Below are 25,307 nucleotides of genomic sequence, written 5' to 3'. Positions count from 1 at the left end.
TACAATATAGCAGGTCAGCAACTGGAAGCAGTTAATTCCATAAATTATCTGGGAGTACGCATTAGGAGTGATTTAAAATGGAATGATCATATAAAGTTGATCGTCGGTAAAGCAGATGCCAGACTGAGATTCATTGGAAGAATCCAATGGAAATGCAATACGAAAACAAAGGAAGTAGGTTACAGTACACTTGTTCGCCCACTGCTTGAATACTGCTCAGCAGTGTGGGATCCGCACCAGATAGGGTTGATAGACGAGATTGAGAAGTTCCAACGGAGAGCAGCGCGCTTCGTTACAGGATGATTTAGTAATCGCGAAAGCGTTACGGAGTTGATAGATAAACTCCAGTGGAAGACTATGCAGGAGAGACGCTCAGTAGCTCGGTACGGGCTTTTGTCGAAGATTCGAGAAGATACCTTCACCGAGGAGTCGAGCAGTATATTGCTCCCTCCTGCGTATATCTCGCGGGGATACCATGAGGATAAAATGGGAGAGATTAGAGCCCACACAGAGGCATACCGACAATCCTTCTTTCCACGAACAATACGAGACTGGAATAGAAGGGAGAACCGATAGAGGTACTCAAGGTACCCTGCGCCACACACCGTCAGGTGGTTCGCGGAGTAAGGATGTAGATGTAGAAACAAACTTGTTATTATCATGCTTGGCATTACATCCAAACTGGATTTTTCTTTTTAAGGACAGTTTTCATTTGTTGAGCTGCTGTAGGCGTCTACAGCTTTATGTCTACATGAGCTCCATCAGTTTTAACTAATGGAGGTGGTGTGGTGCCGTTTAGGACTAGCGCAGAGCGGACGGCGGCAGAAACTGCGGAAAATCGGCCGGACGTGCGAGATCCGGAAGTCACGCTCCAGGTGGGGCGGATGGCGCCCGCGTCGCCGCCCACACAGGGTCTGCTGCTACAGCTGGAACGGGGGGCCCTGCACGTCTGTCAGTCTACGCCATGCGGACAACGAGACACGCGGCAAACCGGCTGCCCGTCCTACTGCTGCTGTGGGCTGCCTCCAGAGTGGGCACTGCACTGGCCGAGCGCGGCAAACCGCCCTGCAGGGCCGACGACGTCGTGGTCTTCTACACGGCTAAAGCACCGCCTCTGACCTGTTTCATCGACACTGACTGCGATGCGACTAACGGCACGGAAGCCGGTTTCAGACTCGGAGCTCGGTTGATGAGAGGCTCCCCTTACCAGCTGGCCAGTTACGTGTGCAACTTCGAACAAAGCGATAACTTAAACAGTACTGCATTATTTCGGGAGAGTATACCAGAATTTCAGACAGTCTTCGAGCAGCCGTACTGGATAACCGAGGAGCACGTGCGAATCTTCATTGGAAGCTCAGTTATTTGTCTGTTCGATTCGGATTTACCGGATGATTTTTTCCACCTTATCGTGCAGCGGCCGCACGAAGACGCGCCGTTTAAATGTCGAGTCCGTGACCTTGACAACACTCTCTACCTCAGGTTTCCCGGTTACCCGATAGTCATTTGTGAGTTAGAACAGAGAAGAGTCTTCTCTCCGTCGACTTACAGATTCAAGCTGACGCAGATTGTGGGAGAGCCGTTTTCTTGCGCTTTTCTGGCCTACGATGAGGTGAACCTGGAGGTCGTGGGCACGGAGCAGCAGCTGCACCACGCGCTGATTCGGGGGTTCACCGGCCGGAAGACCAGTGGCCGACCGTGGTTCAACTGTTCTCCCAGGGAGGCCTCGGATAAGGAGCCCGATTTCGAGATACGAATTTCTGCAGGTGACTTCTACAACTGCCGTTTTCTCGATCCTGACGAGGATAGCACAGAAACTGCTGCGTAAGTATCAAACTGAAGTCGTCATCATTTGGTTTTGAAGCTGTAACGCTATAATTTGGTTTTAAAGCTGTATCAGTAGCGGTGTTTGAAGGTTAAATTATGGAAATTCAGGTCCACCTATTATGCATATAATAATTATCCTCTTTTTGTTCAAACACACAGAAACATAACACATTCTTTTACTTTGTCATAAAAGTTCAAACCTTCGAACGTCCACAAGTTTGCTTTGTTGCTATGTCGCTGAGCAAAAAGCAGTACAACGAACCAAAATGTGAGCCTTTGTCAAGTTCGATATTTTAACTTCTGGTGGTAATTTAGTTAGGCAGAATTACCGGTAGCACTCGTAGGGAAAGGAACATAAACGAATGGGTAAGAGAGAAAATGGGAGCCGAAGATCTCCCTTTGTTTCCTTGTTTACTTGGTTAACTGTTTTTCACGTACCTAGAATCGTACATCATTCAGTGTTAGTCAACTATATATTATTCATATTTACAGAATATAAATTGCATTTTATAAGTAATAAAAATAGTAGCGATTCTATGTAGCCAAAGCAATGACTTCTGCGGCAAATACAGTTTACATGCACAAACATAAAGAATATATATGACTGTTGTTATTATTTCGTACTCAGTAGAACATCCTTCATCATGATCAAAGGCGAGAGTTCCCTGTTATTACTGATAAATGTGAAAGCTGTTTACGAATAACAGAAAAATGTTTTACTTCATTTCGATGAAGTATTGAGGCGATGTTTGAAGTATATTTGTCTTTTTTTATTTTTCTTGCGGAAAATACGTTTTTTAGAACTATGTGATAAATGTGTATTGTTTCCTTTATTTTTAATACATCATCCATTGGAAGTCAACTATTTCAGAATAAAACATGAATTATCCACTGACGGTTTCAGTTTTTCTGCAAATGCTGTTTATTAATAAATGACGGACAAGAGGATAACTATGTAGAATAAAAATGTTCCGTAGGTTTCACGGCCTTTTATATATTCTCATTCAATTTCGAGACGGTTCACCGCTTCCGGGTTTCAGAGGAATCTAGTAAGATACTGGTCTCATATATAAAGAAAGTAATCCTCGCGAAGATAGGCCCGATAGGTATGCAACACACCCAACATACCGGCAGTGCGGGTACGACCTTAAGTGACCAAAGCTACTAGGGAAACTATCCTAGTCTACACTTACTTATAGAGTGCGGATGCCTATGTTTGTTTTACAACTCTAGTTGCAGTCAATAGGTGTGCACTGCATCGAGGAGTGTTCTTTTTGCCAGTTAGCCGGGCCTTAGTGACGTACTATTTTATGCTGTATGACATTACTTTTGCTTTATTTGCTTCTTTCACATCCTGCTGAAAAAGGTAAACTTTTAAGGAGGGGCAAACAGACTACAAATTTGGTATACTTTGAAGAGAATTTACTTCGGCATTCACCTAGTAACTTAGAGACTATCTTAAATTTATTTTGGGGAAAAAAGTTATATATGACTATACAGTGTGTGTGTGTGTGTGTGTGTGTGTGTGTGTGTTGGAAATCTGAAGACTTTTAGTTCTCTATACATATAATTGTGACAGTATTGCACCTGGAATTGTTTCAAGGGGACCAGTCGTGAAGAAACCTCCATCAGGAATCAATGTTAAAATGGGCATATCCGAGGTACACTTACTGAAGAAACTGTTAGAGATAAAGACGCAAAACGTTTACAGAATACTGATGAAAAGTTAGTTACTGTATTTTATGTATGGCATGAGTAATGCTTCTTTGTTCTAAAAGAGAACAATTACAACTCCTTTAAACACCTTGGAACTTGTAAAGTTTTTCTTTAAGTCACTACAAGTCCCTTTTGTATCTGATTAATCGTTATTTTATTAACAAGAGATACTGAAAGTTTGATCTCCCTATCAGTGTTAGGTTATGAGGAAAGTGTAACAGAATTTCAAAAATTGTAGTTTTGAGAAAAACTATTTTAAAATTTTATATACAAGAGACTAATGTACATAACAATACACATACACTTCTAAAACATTCCAGGACTACACTGTGGCTCAGATTCTTCCTTTTCACCTTCTTTTCTCTGATGTTCTGCAAATTCAGGCTCCTTGGTAGCATTTCGTGCAAATATATCAGCGTAGCAGATACAGTTCACGTCGATGTTTCTCAGTCCCCTTTCAGTATTGATACTATCCTTTCCTTAACACAACAGCATTGAAGCATACCACTCCGTCATGAACAAAAACTTTAGGTTTTCTTTTTCAGTTTTAGCAACCTTGTCCAGATAACAGATTTCAAACTTCCCCACAGATACTGAGTTGTACCATGGTGATCCTTTTCCAAGAGCTCTTGTTGGCTAAGGTCTTTGAAAATTGGTTTGACAGCAATAGGAAGGTTTCTGGAATTGAAAGTTTATGCATATAACTGGAAGCTATATCTGGGTTACCGAATTTGCACCAGCTGCCGAGCCTCTGTGGCCAAGGTGATGTTGTGGTTTCGCACTCGTTGAGATTTTATAAAAGATATAGCCCGAATAGCTCTTCTCAGTATTTCTAGATCCTGCATATTCCACCTTTCTAAGGCCATCTTTACCAACAAAATATTTTCCCCTTTTTGTCTTCAAAATTCGTGATCCTACTCTTTTCTGTACATACGCTATACATTGCAGTTTATTAATGATGACTATAGACCCAATTCCTTCTAGCACTGTCTGACAAGCCTTACTGTACCCATCCCCAAGAGAGACTGTATACAGGAGAGCTCTTGAATGCCTAGACCTTCTGAAAACGTTAACAGCACCAGCCATTCCCATACCTCCACTGGAATCATTATATTCTTTTTTGCACGCGAGATTTCTGCTACAAATTTCATACAACCTAGTAATTATTTCAATATCAAGGACCTTCCCCGTATCAAAAGAAGTGGCTGGCAGCACCATTTGGGGATTTAAGTCTACGTTTGTGAGAACTGCCATCGAAACCTTAGCTTGGATTTTGGATCATTCAACTGAACTTCTTTTGCTACTGTGCAACACAAATAATCTAATTGCTTACTTCAGAATGGCCCTATGTCCTCCTCACATTGTTTTGAGAAAGACGGAAAAAACTGTTTTAGTATTTTATATACCAATTTCTTAATCATACGCCGTGACCATTAGAGATATATAGCATGAATAATTATTCTGAGGTATTATGTACTCAAATATTGTGTCTATTTATTGACAAGAGCTGAATATTTCTCTTGGACGTAGGGCTTTTCTTAAATAACTGAGAAATAAAAATCTTAAATCCTTTAAATCACATAACCAAATCGTTTAATGAATTTGTAGGTAAATTTTCGAGGCAGTGTTTAAAGAATTCACAGTATCTGTTCATGAAAACCAACTATTTATCAATATTGAAAATCACAAATCACACATCTGTTTTTGGTGCTCGCGCAGCAGTTGGCCACTGACGAACAGCATTCCAGAATTCAAGGAGGTATTCTTTCTGGACTATGTAAGCAGCCGACTTCTTTATATCTAACATCTTCTTTGAGCTGATAGGAATGCAGTCATCTGAATAGGCCCGAACAGCTGGGATGTTGACGTTGGATGAGAAATTTCAGGTAGTCCTAATTTGAATGTGCGGGTATATAAACCATTGATCATACTTAGTCTGCTACAGTCCCAAATACTTCATTACTGAAGGTAAAATGATGAAATGTTGAAACAATGAATACTACTTTAAATTCCGTTAGTATCTGTCTCTAGCGAATGAGTTGTCCTCTTGTTTAGTCTCGTCCACCACTCCTTGAAGTCCAAGATTTCATCTGCTGAAATAACCTTTACAGATGATTGTTGACTTGCACTCGATGATGGATTATGTAATCCATAATAGTATACACTCTGTCAGTTCTTAGCAATGATCTCTTGATTGTACCAAAAGCTCTATCAGACGGTAAGAAAGAGTGTCCCCTGACAGAAAAGAACACCTCTTTTCCTGAAATATATCTACAAAAGCTTGACACATTCTTATTAAACAGTGATTTTTGTTTTGCGCTGGGCAGTAATCGCAAAACAGATTAATAATTTTTATGTTCTTGGCGATGCACATAGTGAGGGAGTGATACAAGAAAGATCACACATCGTTAGGACCTCTTTGGGCAGCACCTTCGTGGTAAAGGTAACAAAATGCCGTATTGTCTTTCAAATTGTGAATGCCGAAAACATTAACCGTCAGCTTCGGGAGATAAAATAGGTCTTGAACATGTACTCTAGTTAGATGAAGATTCCGCATTAAATCGTAGCTCCGACTCAAAATATGTTTATTTTCTTTGGACAGCCTTTCACTTACATTCAAAGCAGTATAAATTTCCTTGATTTTTCTCTTGTGTACCATTAAATCACAAACCGCAGTCCATCGAGATGCCTAATTCAAAATTTTGTTTTTAATTTCCATTATTAAGTGGTCACATTCACACCACGAGTCTGCCTGTGGTCTGCCGAAATGAAGGTAAAAACCCTGCTTAAACATTCACATATTATTCGTATTTGATCGGAGAAATGGGTTTCGCTTGCACTTAATAAAGGCACACTTTACCAGCATAATGACACTCTTTCGTCGGAAATGATGACATGTGCTCACGAAATTTGGCAGTTTCCAGCTCTAATGTTAAAGTACCACTCTTTGACGTTCCTCATTTCTCTTTAGCGATTTTTCCAAGCAAAAGTAGCAGTATTATTCTTCCCACTTTTTCGCCAGCTGCAAATGCTTGTCTGCAAATTTGGATACGATTTGTTCCCATAATTCAATGAAAGAATTTGCCTTTGGACTTTTTACTTCCCTTGGTCTATGTTCTTTCACTTTTTCTGCCCGTATTAGGCTCTGAAGGCAAAGATCTTGTTCATCTTTACAACTAAGATTCAGAAAACGTGTGACGAATTGATAACTGATCATCTTGACAAATGCATTCAAAACACATAGAACAGCATATACAAGGTTGTCCCAGAGATTTTTCTGGTATTAGCTTACTGCGGTAATTGGTGTGCTCCAGTCTCTTTAGTTCAGCAGTTTTAATTATATTTCGTTCATACTGCTCAGGATGACATACACCTTTCCTCCTCTTCTTCTCATGGACTGGTTCAACTTCAGATCAGTCTCACTCACATTAATAGAATATCAGACACTATGAGGACACAGTATCAAATCTTACTGCTTGCTCTACAATAATGACTTCAAAACAAACCTTAGATGCATTACTTATATCTTTTTCCCACCTTTTCTGAGAATTATGGCTTCTCAGTAGAGTACATGAAATTATCGTTCAGAACTGTTGAGGGCAAAGACTCCATATGTCCCGGTCATGGGACTCTTTTGAAACCAAAGAGAATTTCTCCGCTATATATTTCAGCTATTTGATAAAACGCGGATATCCTTTCCACACTCAGCGATGAGTCTATCGCTAAAGAACACTGAAATCAACATAGCACGAAATGTCATGAGACTGGACTTTTGCCAATTCTGAAATAAGCGATTCAAATGCTGCACTGGGGTCAATACTCAGCAAGGCAGAGCAAAAGTGGGCATCACACTTAGGTACCGCGCATCACGAAAAATTGCTTTTATTGTTTTGATATCTACTAATTCTGTTTTATAACTTTTCTGTATGCTGCAGAGCGGCCTATTATGCTGCTGCCAGCCCGCCCCTCCCTCTGGGGGGGGGGGGGGGGGGGGGGGATCGAAATACGCAAAGAAAAAAAATAATAATTTTAAGACTTCTGAATTTATATCAGCCATACGATCGTTGTGTCACAACAGGACTCATTGGAAGAATCTTTGACAATATTTACCGTGGTGTAGCTTTTATACATTCTGCATTAGGATATGGAATGAACGTTTGGGCAAACTTGGGCATAACTTATAGTGACTTGGTTGTGCCACCGTTGCCTCGGTTGCCTGGTTTCATTATTTTTCGTAATTGTTGTCAGATGTATGATCACATTTCCCATTATATATTCTCCAACTGATGTTTTACATTTGAAAATGACAATTCATTGAAACCAGTAATGTTATCCATTCTTTTAAAGAAAAATTCTGTGTACTGTGACTACGGATTTGATATTGTAGAGTAAAAATCAACATTTAACTTGTAGTCCCACTCCCTTACAACAAATAAACATTTAACTTTAAAGTAAATTTTATATTGTGTTAAGATAGGCGACTTGTGACGGCACGGCTGGAAGTAGGCAGTGAAAAGAAGCGGCCAATGACAGGCTAGATACATGGGAATACACAGGATAGAAGGGATGAATGAGAGTTGTTTCGGGATGAGAAAGGACATTTCGTGCTGGAAGACAGTGAAGTTCGTGCAGGGAGATGGACGAGTGACGACTGCGTGTGAGTATCGTGCACACAAGTCGTTCATCTTGGAAGGCAACCGCTCCTGCCCGTCGTCACCGATTTTGTCCAGATTTCTGTTACATACAGCACTTGGCCAGAAGTGAATCACTGAAGCGGAAGCTCCAGATGGCTAAGCATCTAGAAAAAAGTAGCATTTCTAGCGCAGGTCGGGCGGCGCTTGAGGCATTAATGTTAGCGTTGTTTCCAAGCGGCTGTTGGCGCAGTGGAAACAGTGCAGAAGGGTAATCAGAGGGTCGTGGTTTCGAGTCGGTATGCTGGAACTTTCTTTACTTTCAATTTCTGCGTTACTTGCACAAGCAATAAACCGAACTAATGTGCAGGATATTTTATTTATTAGTATTTTAATAAAAAGCAGGAAGATGAAAGGCAAACGAAAATTTTGGATTGCAAATAAAATTGCAGGAAGGCGTATACGAGAACTTCGTAAGTAAAATTAGACACTTTTGTTATTTTACAGATGATGATTTACACTTGTTCGCGTGATATTCATCGCAAAAACTTGGTAAGCAGTAATTTTCTTGGGATCTTTTTAACATTAGAAAGACCGAATTTTTACAATTTCTTGGTTTTTTAAAGTTAATATAGAAAAAAAACTTGGTTTACCCTTATCAAAGTTTCCCAGTTAACCAAGCGCAAACTATCATTTAGCCAAATATTGCCGAGGATAGCTTGTGATGTACAGTAAAATGTAATTTAATGCAGTCTTCTCGGGATGTGATTGCATTTTGTCTCTCGATGAGAAAAAGCAGTTTTGAAGCTTTTTGATCAAATCATTTACCTGATGATAAAAACAGACATCGCTGGTCTGGATTAGCTCCCGGAGCTGTTCGAAGGTCAAAATGATCCTAACGGAATACGATCTCTTTTACAGATTAATTAATCCCTTCTTGGAAAGCTATTTGCGCAATCATCGTAAATGCTGTAAGTACAATACTTTCTAGTAAATTTATTTGCGATTCCAAATTTTTCTTTGCTTTTGCTTTTCACGCCTTTAATGAAAAAATTAATAATAACAGTACATTGAGCATTACTTCGGTTTATTTGCAGTGTAAGTAACGTAAAAATTGAAAGTAAAAAAGCTTTCCGCACTCGGATTCGACCCAACGAACTTCAGATTATCTTCCCGCTGTGCCAAACACTGCCTGGAAACTACGCTAACACAAAATGGCCCACGCCTCGCTCGACCCGCGGCAGTTTATTTATCCCAAACGCTTGACCATCTGTAGCTCTCATTTCTGTCACTTTTATTTCTGGCCAAGATCCACATATAAATTTGGACGAAATCGGTAATGACGGATAGGCACGGTCCCCTTGTTAGTTTCTGGGCGGTATGTAGCAGCGTAAGCAAAAGCTACAGTTTAACGAAAGAAGTGTGGGACTCTGATGTTTTCGCGAATCATTTTGCGGTGTTGTGAGTTGTAACGTCTCCGTCAGGTGACGTGATAAAAAGAGTGATTGTTGTGATCAGACGAAACTATTAAGTTACGCATAAGTTTGTGGCGTTTTTGTTTTGCAAGCTAGTATTCCGGTTGCTATGGGTTTATTTATAGACTATCATTTTCTATTTGTGGTTGACTGTTGCTATTTCAGTTCTCACATTGTCATTTTCTCATTTGGAGATAGTTAATGGGGCTGTGGACGCTATAAAATGGAGTGCTACGTGGAGAAACAGGAATATTTCCAACATATTCTTCTGTTTGAGTTCAGTAGCGAGGTGACATAAGAGGAGGCAGCCAGAAACATTTGCGTTGTGTATGGTGATAATGCCATTGGTCACCTCACGGCTAGCTTTAAAGAGGATCGGTTTGACATTAGCGACTCTCCACGTTCAGGATGACATTCGGGGTATAATGAAGATCGTTTAAACGCATTAATCCACAATGATCCACATCAATGCACTCGATAACCGGCAAATGTCACGAGCCGTGATCGTTCCACGATCATGTCACATCGGCATGCAATGGGGAAGGTTCGAAAATCGGGTGTATGGGTACCGCATGCTCTAACCCAAAATCACAAAAATCAGCAGTTGGACAAATGTGCATCTCTGCTTACTCATTATCAATTGACTCGGGAATAACGCCGAACATTCCTATCCTGTATTCTCCATGGTAACGAGAAATGGTAAATTTATGCAAACATTAGGAGAAAAACGAGTGTTTAACCCCAGACAAAACAGCAACTCCCATTAGGAAGGCTTGCGTGCATCCGCAAAAGATAATCTTCTGCATCTGGCGGATCAACCCCGATGTGGTGTACTACGATTTGCTTCCCCGAGGTGTAATCACCACTGCTGACATTTATTGTCAACAACTGAGACCTCTTTCAGACACAATCCAAGAACAACGAGCTGTAAGACTAGATGAAGTGATACTATTCCACACTAATGCCTGCCCGCATTCTTCTAGACTGACAGAAAACGCTACACAGGAGTCGGATTGCAAAGGCATTCCTCACCCACCTTATTCACATGATGTTGTGCTCCCAGATTTTCGCCTTCTCCGATCTCTGTCGAGTAAGCCAAGAAGGATCCTTTCGGGATGAAAATTAGCTCCGAACATGGCTCGTCGATTTCTTCGCCTAAATAACACGTGATGTCTACAGTCACGGAATCAAAAAGCTACCCCAGCGTTTGCAGTTATGTGTATCTGTTTAAACTTGTGGAAAAACACTACGAATTTTTGCACCTACCCAATACAATAAGCCACAACAGTGGCTTCTTTGAGTGCTCTAGGAGATGGTTCCTTTTGAACAACAACACATGAAATGTTTGTTTACTTTATTACATAAATGAATAAAAGATTTACTTAACCCTGACACAGTTCTTTTACCTCAGATGTGCTTGATAATTTACAACACTGTCATCGACTATGAAAGCATCGCTTGATGCGCTGTGTAACAAACTGTTCTCTTGAGGTACAGTATTCGACATTTACAACAGTACAAATTCATCTGCAACTTTAACTGTCACTGTTCCATACGAAGATGTTGACTGCTGTAGCTGTGATCTCGAATTGGGCAGAGCTCTTGCATGCTGAACACTAGACTGACCTCAGTACGAGGCCAACGCAGTGCTGTGGGAGAGGCGTGACCCATACGTCGTCGTAGAGAGCAGTCAACCCTCGCTAATGTCCTTGGTATCAATTCGCGTTGCCGACTCTGTAGTGGCACCGCTGTTTCTGGATGATGCCACCGTAATAAGTGAAAAAAATTATTCAAATGCCTCCAAGCACTATGGGACTTATCATCTGAGGTCAACAGCCCCTTGACTTAGACCTACTTAAACCTAACTAACCTGAGGACGTCACACACTTTCATGCCCGAGGCAGGATTCGAACTTGCGACCGTAGCAGCAGCGTGGTTCTGGACCGAAGCGCCTAGAACCACTCGGCCACAGGAGCAGGCTAATAAGTGAAGCAAATGAACTTTGTCATTTATTGTGATATTAGTGAAACACTGCACATTGGCTGCCAAATGGCTTTCTTATGGCTACAGTTTTCGGCCTCTAAAGGATTGGTTTTCTTTAATAGACATTTTTATTTGAAAATATAAACTACAGTGTCATGCAGTTTAACCTAACGGTCTGGCATATCAAAAAGAATTATCAGATTTTTTTAAAAAAAAATCATACCTATTACGTTATTTGAGATGAGTGCGTGAACAACGTACTGTTCTACAGAGAAAACTCTCGAGTTTTACATGGTTCTCTCTAGGTAGAACCAGTGTGCACCCATTTCAGTTCTTGTAAAAATAGTGTCGACACAACAGAAAGCGTTTTGTGTTCTACGTTTTGCACACTGCGGGTCAATAATAACTGTTCAGCGTGACTTTCGTAATAGGTATTATGCGGATCCTACAGCACAGAGCTTTAGGCGCTGGCATGAACAACTCCGAGAAATAGGTTGTTTGTGTAATGGCAAATCGCCGGGCCGTCCCTGAGTGTCTGACAGACGCCGAGCGCATCCGCCATAGTTTCACAAGAAGCCCGCAGAAATCTGTTGGCCGTGCAGCTCGACAGCTCAACATTCCCCCGATGTCCGTTTGGCATGTGTTGCGTCGATGTTTACAAGTGGAACTATACAAAGCTCAGCTTCTGCAAGCTATTCATGAAGGTGGAAAACAATAAGTGTGGAGTTCTGTAATTTCATTCTCGACAAGATGGAGGATGACAGTTTTCTTCCACGCTTAGTGTTTAGTGACGTAGCAACATTCCATTTAAATGGAAAGATGAACCGTCATAATGTGAGGATATGGGGTATGGAACAACCACACGAAGTTGTACACCATGAGAGGGACTTTACAAAATTTAATGTGATTAATGCAGTTTCACTGGAAAAGGTGTAGCGTCTATTTTTCTTTGCCGAGGACACTGTTACAGGAAACACATATCTCTACATGCCCGAGAACGCTCTTTTCCCGCAGTTGGAGACTAATTCGAAGGACTTCATTTACAACAGGATGGGGCACCACCACACTGGCATCTGGAAGTGCGGGAATTTTTAAAACAAAGGATTACTGAAGGACGGATCGGTCACTCTGGGCCAATGGTACAGCCTTACATTATTGGCCTCTAAGGTTACCGGACCTGACTGTATGTGATTATTTCTTGTGGGGGTTTGTAAAAGACTCTGTTTATGTGCCCACGTTACCAGCAACAATGAATGAACTGAAACATCGCGTAACAGCAGCTGTGGAAGCTGTAACTCAAGACATGCTCGCTGTAGAGTGGAAACAATTTGAATATCGCATTCACGTGTGCCGTGCATCTCAAGGGGGGCATATTGAACACCTATGAAAAGGTATTAAAAAATACTTATTGAGTTTTCCGTTCATCAAAAAACAAAATTCATTGTTTATGTTTATTAGTTTCAGAAATATAGACGAGCCAAATCGGATGAATCTTTTTGATACGGCCTGCATTACAATATTAGTACTGGCGCAGGACATTGGAAACACACCAAGGCGTAAGTGCCTAAATAATGCTACAGCGCAAAAAATCTATGTTGTATTGCTATTGTATTGAGGTATTAAACTCTTCCACCAGTATATCTCTTTGTTCTCCTAAGTTTCAGTGTTTTCTACTTCGTTTTACGTTTCAGTTCTAAACATGAGCTTGTTCTTTATCGAAAGAATCATTAAATAGTGCAACCAAATGACTCAGACATATTTTTTGTGTGCTTCGCACTGAAACTTCATGTTTCCTTGTCTTCACTTCTTGGGCATTTGTACATCTTCCCTTCTTGTTTCTTTCATAGTCTATATTTCTGCTTACAAGCCATGGACTTTAAACTAAAGTTCTTTGGTTTACATCGTCTTCTGTTGTCATCTTGGCCACATTTTGTTTGCTGGACTGGGGTAGGGACGTGGTCGTTGCTCTCTTGTGTGAAGCTGTTTGTAATAGGTGAACTACTAATTCACATAGGAACAAGCTTCTGGCCTCGGTCTCATTATTTATGATAAATATTAATTGAGCATTTATTCCAGAAATATCCAGGATATGAAAAAATATTACGCAGGAGCAGTGTCTTGCTTTTCTTCAAGTGGTGAAGGTGGCAAACGTTCCATCCAATGTATCGATTCCTGTTTTGTGGAACTGTAAATTGTGATAATCTCAGGTTACTTTTTCTCTCGTGCGCTGTTATTTCATTATCGAAGTGCGTAGATGAAAGAAGTATCACGTTCTTGTTCGTTTTTGACATATACGAGATGACTTCAAATCCCTTCGAAATCCAAATAAATTACTGTTTACATCACGTTGCTCCACCTTCACAAATTCAGGAGCAAGTTCAGTTTTACTTTACGAAAATTCCAACTAAAGTAAGTTTCATCTTCAGCAGCTCTTTAGACAAGCTGCAGCAATTGTCAGCCGTTATATTAGGCCAGTCCCCTCAGCTGACTTTGCTCGGGCAAATTACCACATCTTGCGGCGAATTTATAACTTTGTATGGCTGTTTATCGACGTATGTATATCCATAAAAATGGCGTACCAGGTGCTGACATCACAGAGCATTGGGATCTTAAGACAATAATTAGATAGCTTGCTCCTGACGAAAACTGCACTTTCCTCTGAAAGCGACTAACTGTTCATCCACTGTAGTACATTCAGAAACTACGTAGTTCTTGCTACAGTTCGCCTGGAACAGATCAAATACTCCCAAGTGTAAGTCTTTCCACTTTCTTTCTCTCTTGCTTGCTTGGATAGTTTCACGTTCCATGGCATCAAAACGTGTGCGTCTGAACAGGAACTTGGTACCAGTACAAATTCACCGTAGTTTGAAATTTTTCAGTTTCAAAACCATTTGCGTGCCATAGGTGTTTTGTGCTCATTTGTCAACAGCGGTAAAATCCAATCAAAATAAGTAATCAAACGAAAGCCTTAATTTCAGCCACATGTGTCTCTTTGGCGTTTCGTTTCAGTGCAAATTTTCCTGTATTGTTTTTTATGTACACGTTAGCATATCCACATATTTTTTCGAACATATGGAGCACTCTAAGACCGATTTCGCAGTTCTGGTTACAACTCTCACAACTGAGAGATGATTAATAGTATTTTAAGATGGCGTCCTTACGTTTCTAGGCGGAGTTTTCTTCGCCTATTTAGTTCATTATCATTTTTCCTAGTACAAACTGTTATTTTCATAACAGACTGCATTATCATCAACATCCGCCTATGTACTAGTTTCATATTGCAGTTCCTCGTACTCGTCAGATTGTCCTGCATCTGATTTATCGTAAGTTATAGCTACTTCAACTTCGTCACGCAATCTCTGTATTCGTCTTTCGTCTCCATACTGCAGACTGCGTTGTTGCCGTATGGTGACAAAACTCAAACTGACTCCAAGATTTTTAGTTCATTTGGAAAGCAGTTACAATGGCAGTACTAGACGACACGGGGTTTACTTGATATAACGTGAAATTCGAAAACAATGAAATGTGACTGTCAGTACAACTCTCTGAGGAAGGTCATCTGCAGCAGTAGCTGAAACGTTGCATAATTTTGCATACGTACTGTCGGTGCGTTCACATACATGGTAATATTAACATTTAAGAAAGTTTCGAATTTAAAGGAACCTGTATCCCAACCTATACCAATGTTACTATAATCACCCCTGTGAAATTCAAAAAATCCTATGAAACGGTTGTATTACCATGGTATCACTAAATATCTGGTCTCTATTGACGACAAATGTCAAAAACTCAAGATTCATGTCGATTACCGAGAAAAATATTGTGTTAAAGTTTTCTCCATATTTTTGCTTTAACTGTAAGTCCGTAGTTTAAACTCTCATTTCGTTTGTTGCAGCAAACGTTTCTTCGGGTGGTAAGGAGCGGCCAGGATATCCCATTCTGCATCAGAAAAATAACAGAGCCTTGTATTATATCCATGTACACCGAAATCAGATCATTAAAGTAACTTTCATTCATTTGCGTATGAAAATTCTTGCCTCAATGAACAGCAGCTAGCCTTACGAGTATGTTGATGAGACGGCGTGTGGCAGCTATGGGGTAAGTTAATAATATATCACAGCGTTTCGCAATGACAGAATGAAAATCTCCATGGTTAATCCCGAATTTCTGTTAATGTTAGCAATAACTAATACAACAGGTCTAGTTTTGAAACATGTTTCAGAAAGTTCTGCTTTGTTAATCGTCTAAAGATTCCTGTAAACTGAATCTTCCGAAAACTCATCTGGTTTATATACTGATAAGCTATCAAAGAAAAATAATGTATTTTGATATAAGTAATTGTACAATATATTCCACAGTAAAGTGCATTTTATTTATTTAATTATTTATTTACTTAACCTCATCTGTTAAGGACCATCAGGCCCTCTCTTAAACCGGACCAGAGTTTCACATATACAGTAGCTTTTTTACGTTCTAGTTACCTAGTGAATAGTAATTTTAAAATGATAAGAAGTTCTGAAATGATTCGAATGTCTATACTGACAATGTGAGTAAACAATACTATGAACTTATAACGTTAATCCTGACAGTACTTCTATTGCTGCTGCTGCCGCTGCCACTAATAATAAGTGTAGTAATAATAACAGTAATAATGACAGTAACAACAATAGTGATAGCGGCAGATAAAAAAAGAATTTATGTGTGTACAAAATAGATGTTTTCTGATATAGCGAGTTCCGGGGGAAAGAAAATTTTAGGAAGCTGTACCATCTAATAATACTGAGAAATGACAAAGATGTGGCTGGAAAGACGTATGTACAAGATTAACTAGTGCGTACAAAGACAATGGTAATTATGGTAGTAGATGACTATTTTAATTTGAATTTTACGTGTATTGGATTTCCAGGCAAGACATACTACATATAATTTCGTAGGGGAAGTATCATATAAATGTTTGTTATATTAGCAAAGATATGCGGAGACAGCTGTCTGGTATGAATAAATCTGGACTATGCCAAAGGGAACACGCATCCACACTGTCGCTGGAACAGTGTTGAGGAGCTCAGCAATACCAACGCGAGAGGACTTCGCATAGAAAGTTACACGTTATTACGACAGGCGAAGCAGCCTTTATTGAATGCTTCACTACATTTGATAGCGACTCGGATACGCACAGTGTTTTCCAACATAGTCAACAGGTCTCTGCAAACAATAGTCGGAACGCTCTCCCAACGGTTCGATGAGAGAAAGCCGCTTTTCGGTCACGGAGCCATTCGAGAACCACTGTGTGAACGTCCTTATCGTCTGAAAATCTGTGATTGTTGAAAATCGATTGTTCGATTACCTGGAAATTGTAGAGTGTGGTCGATTTCGATGACATTCCTTCCCTGTCAGTATCACACACGTCTGCTCGGCCTTAGCCACATTCTTCGCACCATTTCACTAATGTTGAATATGACATTGCTTCTGGTCAACGTATAACCAGAATTTTACATTGAATCTGTATGAAATTTAAACGTTTTACCCACAAGAATCGGACTGCACTGCTTGCTTCAACTTTGGAGTATGTCTTCGGTTACTATGAGAATTTACTCACACATTGTGATATACCTGTTATCGGTACTCCAGAAAACTGTGTAGGCGGGAAATCCAGAACATGTACTCCCTTCTGACGATGCGACAATCTCATTGCAAAATGATCTTAGCGTGGGACGATATGTGTAAGTTATTTTGGAAGTCCCTCTATGTATACGCTATCGCTTCCTCTAGGTATAGTGTCGTACTGGACTTCACTTTGAAACGAATCTTTTATTTTCGCATTCCATTTCTTAATTTTATCATTCCCTGAATTGTTACTCCTAGATAATGTTTCTTTCCAGTTACATTTTTAGTATATTAAATGTCATTGTTTGGAGGAGAGTTTTCTGCTGGACAATTGCTTTCATTTTATTCTCTCTTCTGTTATGGGAATCAGAAGCCTCAGATCTTTTCATATACCACGTCCCAGTCGAGTTTCCCGCGTGAGATGAGGATATAACGGCTTGGCCACGAGTTAGAGGAACTTCGTTTCTTTCTTCATTTGGGGATCAGCGGGAAAGTTAGTTAGCTTAGCTGGCGGGAACAGGAACAAGTGTTAACGGCAGATGCCAGCAGTCCCACAGTTTTTAAATTCGCGTCCCTTGATTGGCCCTGTAGAACTTCTTCTAGAACTTTCTAGAACGTTTCGTTGTTGGACAGAACCTAAGAGCAACGGCAGCCCTACTTGGCTTAGAGACCCGCGCTTTCGAATAGACTCATGGAATTGGCTAAAGAAGTGATCCAGACCACGATGTGCCGGAAAGGTTGGTGAACTTGGAGACGGGCAGCCGGTGAATACACGAGTTTCTGGTGGAATGCGTTGTTAGCATTTCAGTCGAGTTGAGATTTTATAAGTTTAAAAAGTGTTGGTACTAGCACACTAAGGTGTAGGAACTTATTCATTCTACTTATTTTGTGTTGTGTGTGAAGATTAGTTTCTTTCGAATGGAACTTAGAATCTTGAATTCGTGTTGCTACGCTCCTCCATAGTAAATTGCGTGGTTGCTATTAAACCGGTGCCTAATTTTGTAGAAATTCTTCTCGTGATCTTCAGATGAAGCTAGACGGCTATGGTACTAATTCCATGTGTTTTAAAATCAATGTTGAGAGACTTCTGTGAACGTTACTGCCATGAAATGAGAAGACACATGGTCGCTGGCCACTCTCATTTCCCCTATAGCCTTGGATGGAAATGTCTAATGCCTACGAGTGGACTCAACTCAAATACTCATGGTATAAATAAATCATCCGTCGCTCCTTGGATTTTAGAATGGTTTGGAATGATGCGCTGTTCACGCTTGTTAACTACTATCTGTTTAGAAACCCCATATAAGTGATGACAGTAGATTCATTCTAGTAGATCACTCTCCCAAAAGTATGACAAGGCTTTCTTGCTGAATTTCCACGATAATTTAAAATTATCCATCCCTTCTTTCTGTGTATGCAACGGGCTCATGTAAATAGGTTGTCCATCTGTTTGCCTCTGCCTTATCCATTAACAAACGTTACAGTTCTCTGCGTGCAGCCATCTTGTCATTTAAAAGTGTCCCGTATCCTTTCCCTCGGAGAGTAGTGACCGATGATGGCAGGAACTATGAAAGATAGCGGACAATGAATGCCATTAAAGCATTCGTAACTGCATGGTCGTGCCGGATCTTAGTTCTTCCGTTGTGATATTTAGCTGTTTTGTGTTACTTTGAGTTAAATCAGTTAGCAAATATAGCACTGAGACGTGTTATTTTAAAAGATCAGGATCCTTGACAACCCTCGCATACGCAGTGAACGGCTTGTTGTTCGACCGCTCCCCCCTCCCCCACCCCCCACCCTTCCTTCGCTCCCAAGATGCACTACCCCCTTCCTTGATAGCGACCCTTTCCGCGTTTGTAAATGGAAACGAATGGAAACGTAGAGACATCGGTTAAACATAGCCCCTTTCAAGATGATTGTACTCCTTTGTCTAACTGTTATGTTTCAGTTCGAGAGTCCGCAGCTCGTGGTGGTGCGGTAGCGTTCTCGCTTCCCGCGCCCGGTTTCCCGGGTTCGATTCCCGGCGGGGTTAAGGATTTCCTCTGCCTCGTGATGACTGGGTGTCGTGTGATGTCCTTAGGTTAGTTAGGTTTAAGTAGTTCTAGGGGGCTGATGACCATAGATGTTAAGTCCCATAGTGCTCAGAGCCATTTTTTTTTTCAGTTCGAGAATATCTTTGAGATACGTTTCTATTTAGTGTACTGCATATGGCATTCAACAGAATTGCATGGAGAGAGAGAAGGGAATAGTGGAGTTTTACTTCTTAAGCTGCTTTGTCGCTATTTTCCACAACTTATTTGTTTTATTTTTATTGCCGGCCGGTGTGGCCGTGCGGTTCTAGGCGCTTCAGTCTGGAACCGCGTGACCGCTACGGTCGCAGGTTCGAATCCTGCCTCGGGCATGGATGTGTGTGATGTCCTTAGGTTAGTTAGGTTTAAGTAGTTCTAAGTTATAGAGGACTGATGACCACAGATGTTAAGTCCCATAGTGCTCAGAGCCATTTGAACCATTTTTTTTTATTTTTTTTATTTTTAACTTACTGGTAATTCTTCCTGCATAGTATACCCTACATAACAGGAAGGAAGTAATGGAAATCTGCAATGGCGCCAGAGTGATATCCAGTTTCTGATATACCCCCATACGAGGTTATTGTAACCAGGGAATGTACCTAAATCTACACGTCTACTCTGCAGTTCACACTTATTCTGACTTCAGTGACTGGCAGAGAGTTCGTCGAACCAGAGTAAGTACGTCACCGTCACGATCATTCACTCTTGGTGAAATACACCCGATTACCTTCTACTGCAGCTGGCACGAGGGACTCAGATGCTATGCTAAATTTCTGCAGTACTTTAACACTTCCTCAGTTACAAGGACTGACTTCGCTGATCATGGTTGGTTAGCTCAAGCGATCCTTTCAAAATGGTTCAAATGGCTCTGAGCACTACGGGACTTAACTTCTGAGGTCATCAGTCCCCTAGAACGTAGAACTACTTAAACCTAACTAACCTAATGACATCACACACATCCATGCCCGAGACAGGATTCGAACCTGCGACCGTAGCGGTCGCGCGGTTCCAGGCTGTAGCGCCTAGAACCGCTCTGCCACCACGGCCGGCAAGCGATCCTTTCCAATTTTCCAATAGACAGAGAAGATACTGGACGCGAAACTAGCACAGCTGCGGCTTACCTAAATGCTGTGGTGCGGTGAAAACGAATAACACGTGCACGGCAGTGATGGGGCACTTCGTGCAACGAGACAGGTGGTGCGGATCGCCGACAGCCGTCAAGAGTCCCGAGGCCAGGCTGGCGTCTATATTAAGGGGCCCACTTGCCCTTTGTTTAACGACGTAGTTATGTTATACACTCTTTACCTGTCAGCCTTTTAACTCTTAATCTGTCTCCCCTGACGGTGAAAGCTACAGAATATTTGAAGCCGTGTTTCTTATGTAAACGTGATATACATGCATGAAGAAATTTGTTAACATCGAGTATAGATTTAAGCGTCAGGAAGCCGTTTCTGAAAGTATTTGTATGGAGTGTAGCCATGTATGGAAGTGAAACATGGACGATAACCAGTTTGGACAAGAAGAGAATAGAAGCTTTCGAAATGTGGTGCTACAGAAGAATGCTGAAGATAAGGTGGGTAGATCACGTAACTAATGAGGAGGTATTGAATAGGATTGGGGAGGAGGCATCAAGGGATCACAAATTTAGCATTGGAGGGCAGCGTGGAGGGTAAAAATCGTAGAGGGAGACCAAGAGATCAATACACTAAGCAGATTCAGAAGGATGTAGGTTGCAGTAGGTACTGGGAGATGAAGAAGCTTGCACAGGATAGAGTAGCATGGAGAGCTGCATCAAACCAGTCTCAGGACTGAAGACCACAACAACAACAACAACATGCATGAAGATGGTATCTGTTCTTTCGGACATGTCCGAAAGAACAGATACCATCTTCATATATATAGTTAAGGCTCACCGGCCATTTGACCAACTTCTTCTGTGCAGATCTACAAACAGTGCCCGAACTCTTACGGGGATCGGCAAAAGGCCCTAGTAATGAGTATAATGGGCAGGGACACTATGAGTATAGTGCGGGACAATAAGTTTGGGAATGTGGGTTTCACGGGAGGCGTGCCAGAGATAAGTCCCTGCAGTCGCACTATCCTCTGTGCCCTTGGTGGCTCAGATGGAAAAAAAAGAAAAAGATGGGTAGAGCGTCTACCATGTAAGCAGTAGATCTCGGGTTCGAGTCCTGGTCGGGGCACAAATTTTCAATTGTCCCCTTTGACTTATATCAGGTCTGTACGCAGCTAGAGGTATTCATTTCACTGCAATTTCAACGTGATATACGTTTTCAAGGAAATACTATTTTCTAGGCTGGACTGCCTTTCGTGGTAAGTAATCGAATAAAAAGATTACACTGCCAGATCAGTGGGAAAGATAAAAACAATCCAAGACTGCTCCCTTAAGTAGTGATAATCGAGCTCCAAATGTACTATGAGCTATGAAAATGTACAATTCTCATGTACAATTCTCATGCCTCAGAAAGACAAGTTGAAAACATCATCTGACTCCAGAAATTAATTAGAAATAGTAACATACACACACACACACACACACACACATATATATATATATATATATATATATATATATATATATATATATATATATATGATTGAAGTTCACCAATCAGGCCGTTGCGCACACAGATTCAAGCAGCCCGCCAGAGTTGTTCTCATGGCGTGGATGAAAGCGCGCGAAACTGCTCAGCCTTTGGCTCTGGTTCGAATCTTACTACCATCCCATGTCCAATTTTTGTATCGCTCATTACGTGTTCATTAATGTTACCACTAATCATATATATACGTATTTTGTAAACTGGCTCGTTCCATATTGTTCTACAAAAGAATCGATCAAATGATCTGTGGAACACGTAAATGATTAACTAATTAGCTCTGTTGTTCGGCTTTAGGAAACCAAACGAAGAACGCGTTTGGCTGCTGCGTCTCTTGCTGACTGCTTGAATTTGCGCGTGTTACTGCCTGACTGGCTAACTTTAGTGCTAATTAATTCGGAAACGGCGCAACGTACCAATTTTTTTCCTAATATTCATTCCTCAGCACAGTCACCTTCAGAACTTCTACAAGCTTTTCAGATTGTTGCTCACCACCTTCTATGACCAAAGAGCAATCGGTGGAATACCTTAGCTGGACCTGAAACTTCACAGCATGCGAAGGTGAGTAACTTATCATGAATATCTTCTGAGATGAGAATTCAGTGATTGATTTACACTGCGGCCTGAATAGGTGTGCAACGTAAAGCGACGTCTCAAGTTTCAAAAGGATGGCGGCCATATGCAACGTGGACGTTCCAGTGGATTAAGACAGACAATTGTAAGGTATATTTTGCAATGAATCGGGAAGATATGCATTTATAAGACTTATATTGTAGCTGCATGAAAGGAAATGATTTTACAATCCCTCAGGGGTACTCAAACCTATCAGCAAAAGATTTAGATTTACGCAAGAAACAATAAAAGCTTATCTCGCGTTTCTCCAATAAGTAAAAATTATTTTATACTTCAGGGGAAGTTAAAATCTTTCACTTCATAGAACGACGAACTAAAAAAATAGCGTACGATGTTATAATCAGCTTCCATTCAACTAAGTGTGAGTAAGCTATAACTTTCCATTTTATTATGCGCAGGCACCCGGACCGATTCCTACTCGCCTCGCGCAGTGATCGCAACCAAGCAATGCCAGTGTAACCTCGCCGCCTCTCCCGTTGCAGCCTGCAGTTAACACCTCATCTGTCTCCTACGTTTCGTATTCGCTACCCACAGTAGGTGCATAGTGGGCAGAATATCAGCAGATCACATTCCACAGAAACAAACATAGTCCGGCCAATCGATTATCTTACATGGTATGCAGGCCACGGTGAATTACACCTGAACATTACAAGAAAGTGTTGAAATGAAATAATTAGAATAGTTACGTGTCCAAGCGAGCGAATGGGCTTGAAGTTAGGAATAACAAAGCTATGGTCGTCCGATTTTACAACATGTACTGCCAAAAAATTCCTACCATTCTCTTTTAACTGGCCTAAACAGTGGCAAGATGTTTCTGTGATTTGAGACTGGCAGCCGAGAGGAGACAGCAGTGGTCCTCATCGCTCACTACTGTGTTACACGTGAAACAGGTGTAGTCTATTATCTGTAATCGTTGTCCTACAAGGATGAACTTGCTCACTAATACAATTTTCATGTAGACAGATCTTATAAATTAATAATTCACTTAGAAAATAAGTATCAGTAAGCTAATACCATATTAATAATGAGTGGAAATGGAAAAATCCAACAACATACGTTTCATTCCCCGTTAAGACAACATTACTAAATACAGTGAACTGAAATCCGACCTCTTACGTCACTTAAAGGTGATGTACAACGTCCTCAATAAATGCATTTGGAAAGCGTGAATGAATAAAATATTGTGAACATCAAAACTAACCCATTTCTGAAGTAACTGTGAAATTACTGGGATGAATATAAATAAACATAGACTTCATGAATAGTGAATAGCCTACAGACCTTATCATTAAGACAAAGTACACGGAGCCAAAAAAAATTGAAGAAAATACAAGTACTAAATATGCGGTATAACATGTACCATGGATCATTATGTTGCATCAAAGAAAGTGTGAAAATTATATGTAACATAGAACGCTACTAGATTCTCGTATTTATCTGCTATGTGTACATGGTCAGTAGGCACCTGGTACACACGACGTGCGCACGTAATCCAAATGCAGTTAGATTAAAGCACAATTCTCGTCAGAACTTCGTTTTTTAATACCTGCTTTAGTAACAACAGCTTCAAATATTTTTTTATCGTAAAGGTAAGGAAGTTGCGGTGCTGTTCAACTGAAATTTATTGTTTAGTACCAGACATGTTTCGCTTATTCATGTTAGGCACCTTCAGTGGTATTCATTTTTGTGTCCTGTTCAACCAGCCCTTTGTTGTTTTATACGTACCTGTACCATGTTCGTATAACAAATATTGAACAACAAAATGGCTGGATGAACAGGACAAAAAAATGAATACTACTGAAGATGCCTTACAAGAATAGACGAAACATCTCTCGTATTCAAGAATAAGTTTCAGTTTCAAAAGAATATAGTTTTCTTATCTTTATAATAAAATATAATAAAGTAACGTTATTACTAGCTACTGAGCACAATGGCTGCAAATATTAACAGCATTTCATGTTATACGAATTTAGACTTTCTCGGTGAATCTCGATAATGAAATATTGTCGGCTTATCAGCCGAGTCAAGGTGTCGTTCTGCCTTGACTCGGCTGATAACCCGAGATAACTTCATCATCAACATTATGTGGTAGTAACAATAATCACGATTCTCTGGAGAACTGTGTTCATTAATTGCTAGGTTAATAACAATAATGACAGCGTAACTGAAGGGGTACACACTCATGAATGTTGACGAAAAAGTCGAGGGAACGAACGCTTAAATCTACCACACAGAAACACATGAACACAAAAATAATACAAAGTACTTCAGCAAACAAACATAATATTATATAAGTGACCACCAGTCACCGAAAAACGCTCGAGAGTTAAAGCAACATGCAGAGCTACCTGAAATTGAAATTTTGAAAATAGGCAGAATCTTGGGCACCAGATGGGTAGCATCGAGCTTCAGAAGTGTGTCAGCAGTGTGGAAAAACTTTAAAGCTTTGGTTTCTCACTTCACAGCTTCAAAACATTATCAAAGCAGGGAATCAACTGACAAAAGTATGTTCGGTGGTTTATTGAAGTACATTACCAAAGTTGACTTCATTCTCGACTTGGCTCTAATGTGTGATGCCCTTCAACAATTATGAGAATTAAGTCTTGAGCTACAGTCAAGAGACATCACTGTGTATTCTGCTCAACAGAAGATCAGAAATCAGCTGTTGGTGTTTGAAGAAAGAAAACTGAGCTGTGGTCCTCATTACTGTGAAGCTCTCAAAGCAATCCAAGAGCTTAACTTCAGAGGAATTCAACT

General features: G+C 40.6%; 1 protein-coding gene across 1 annotated transcript; it reads left to right on the top strand.

Annotated features, from left to right (window-relative positions):
• Nucleotides 1–925: 925 nt before the first annotated feature.
• On the top strand, nucleotides 926–15,645 carry LOC126484073 (uncharacterized). Its single transcript, XM_050107442.1, has 2 exons — nucleotides 926–1,821; nucleotides 15,525–15,645. Exons 1-2 carry the CDS (start codon nucleotides 965–967, stop codon nucleotides 15,544–15,546), a joined length of 879 nt encoding a protein of 292 aa, XP_049963399.1. The 5' UTR covers nucleotides 926–964; the 3' UTR covers nucleotides 15,547–15,645.
• Nucleotides 15,646–25,307: the final 9,662 nt, after the last annotated feature.

This window comes from Schistocerca serialis, chromosome 6 (genome assembly GCF_023864345.2).
Source record: "Schistocerca serialis cubense isolate TAMUIC-IGC-003099 chromosome 6, iqSchSeri2.2, whole genome shotgun sequence".
In the NCBI taxonomy this organism is placed as follows: Eukaryota; Metazoa; Arthropoda; class Insecta; order Orthoptera; family Acrididae; genus Schistocerca; species Schistocerca serialis.
The sequence above is the reverse complement of the archived record's forward strand: the minus strand, read 5'-3'. Positions and strand labels throughout refer to the sequence as shown.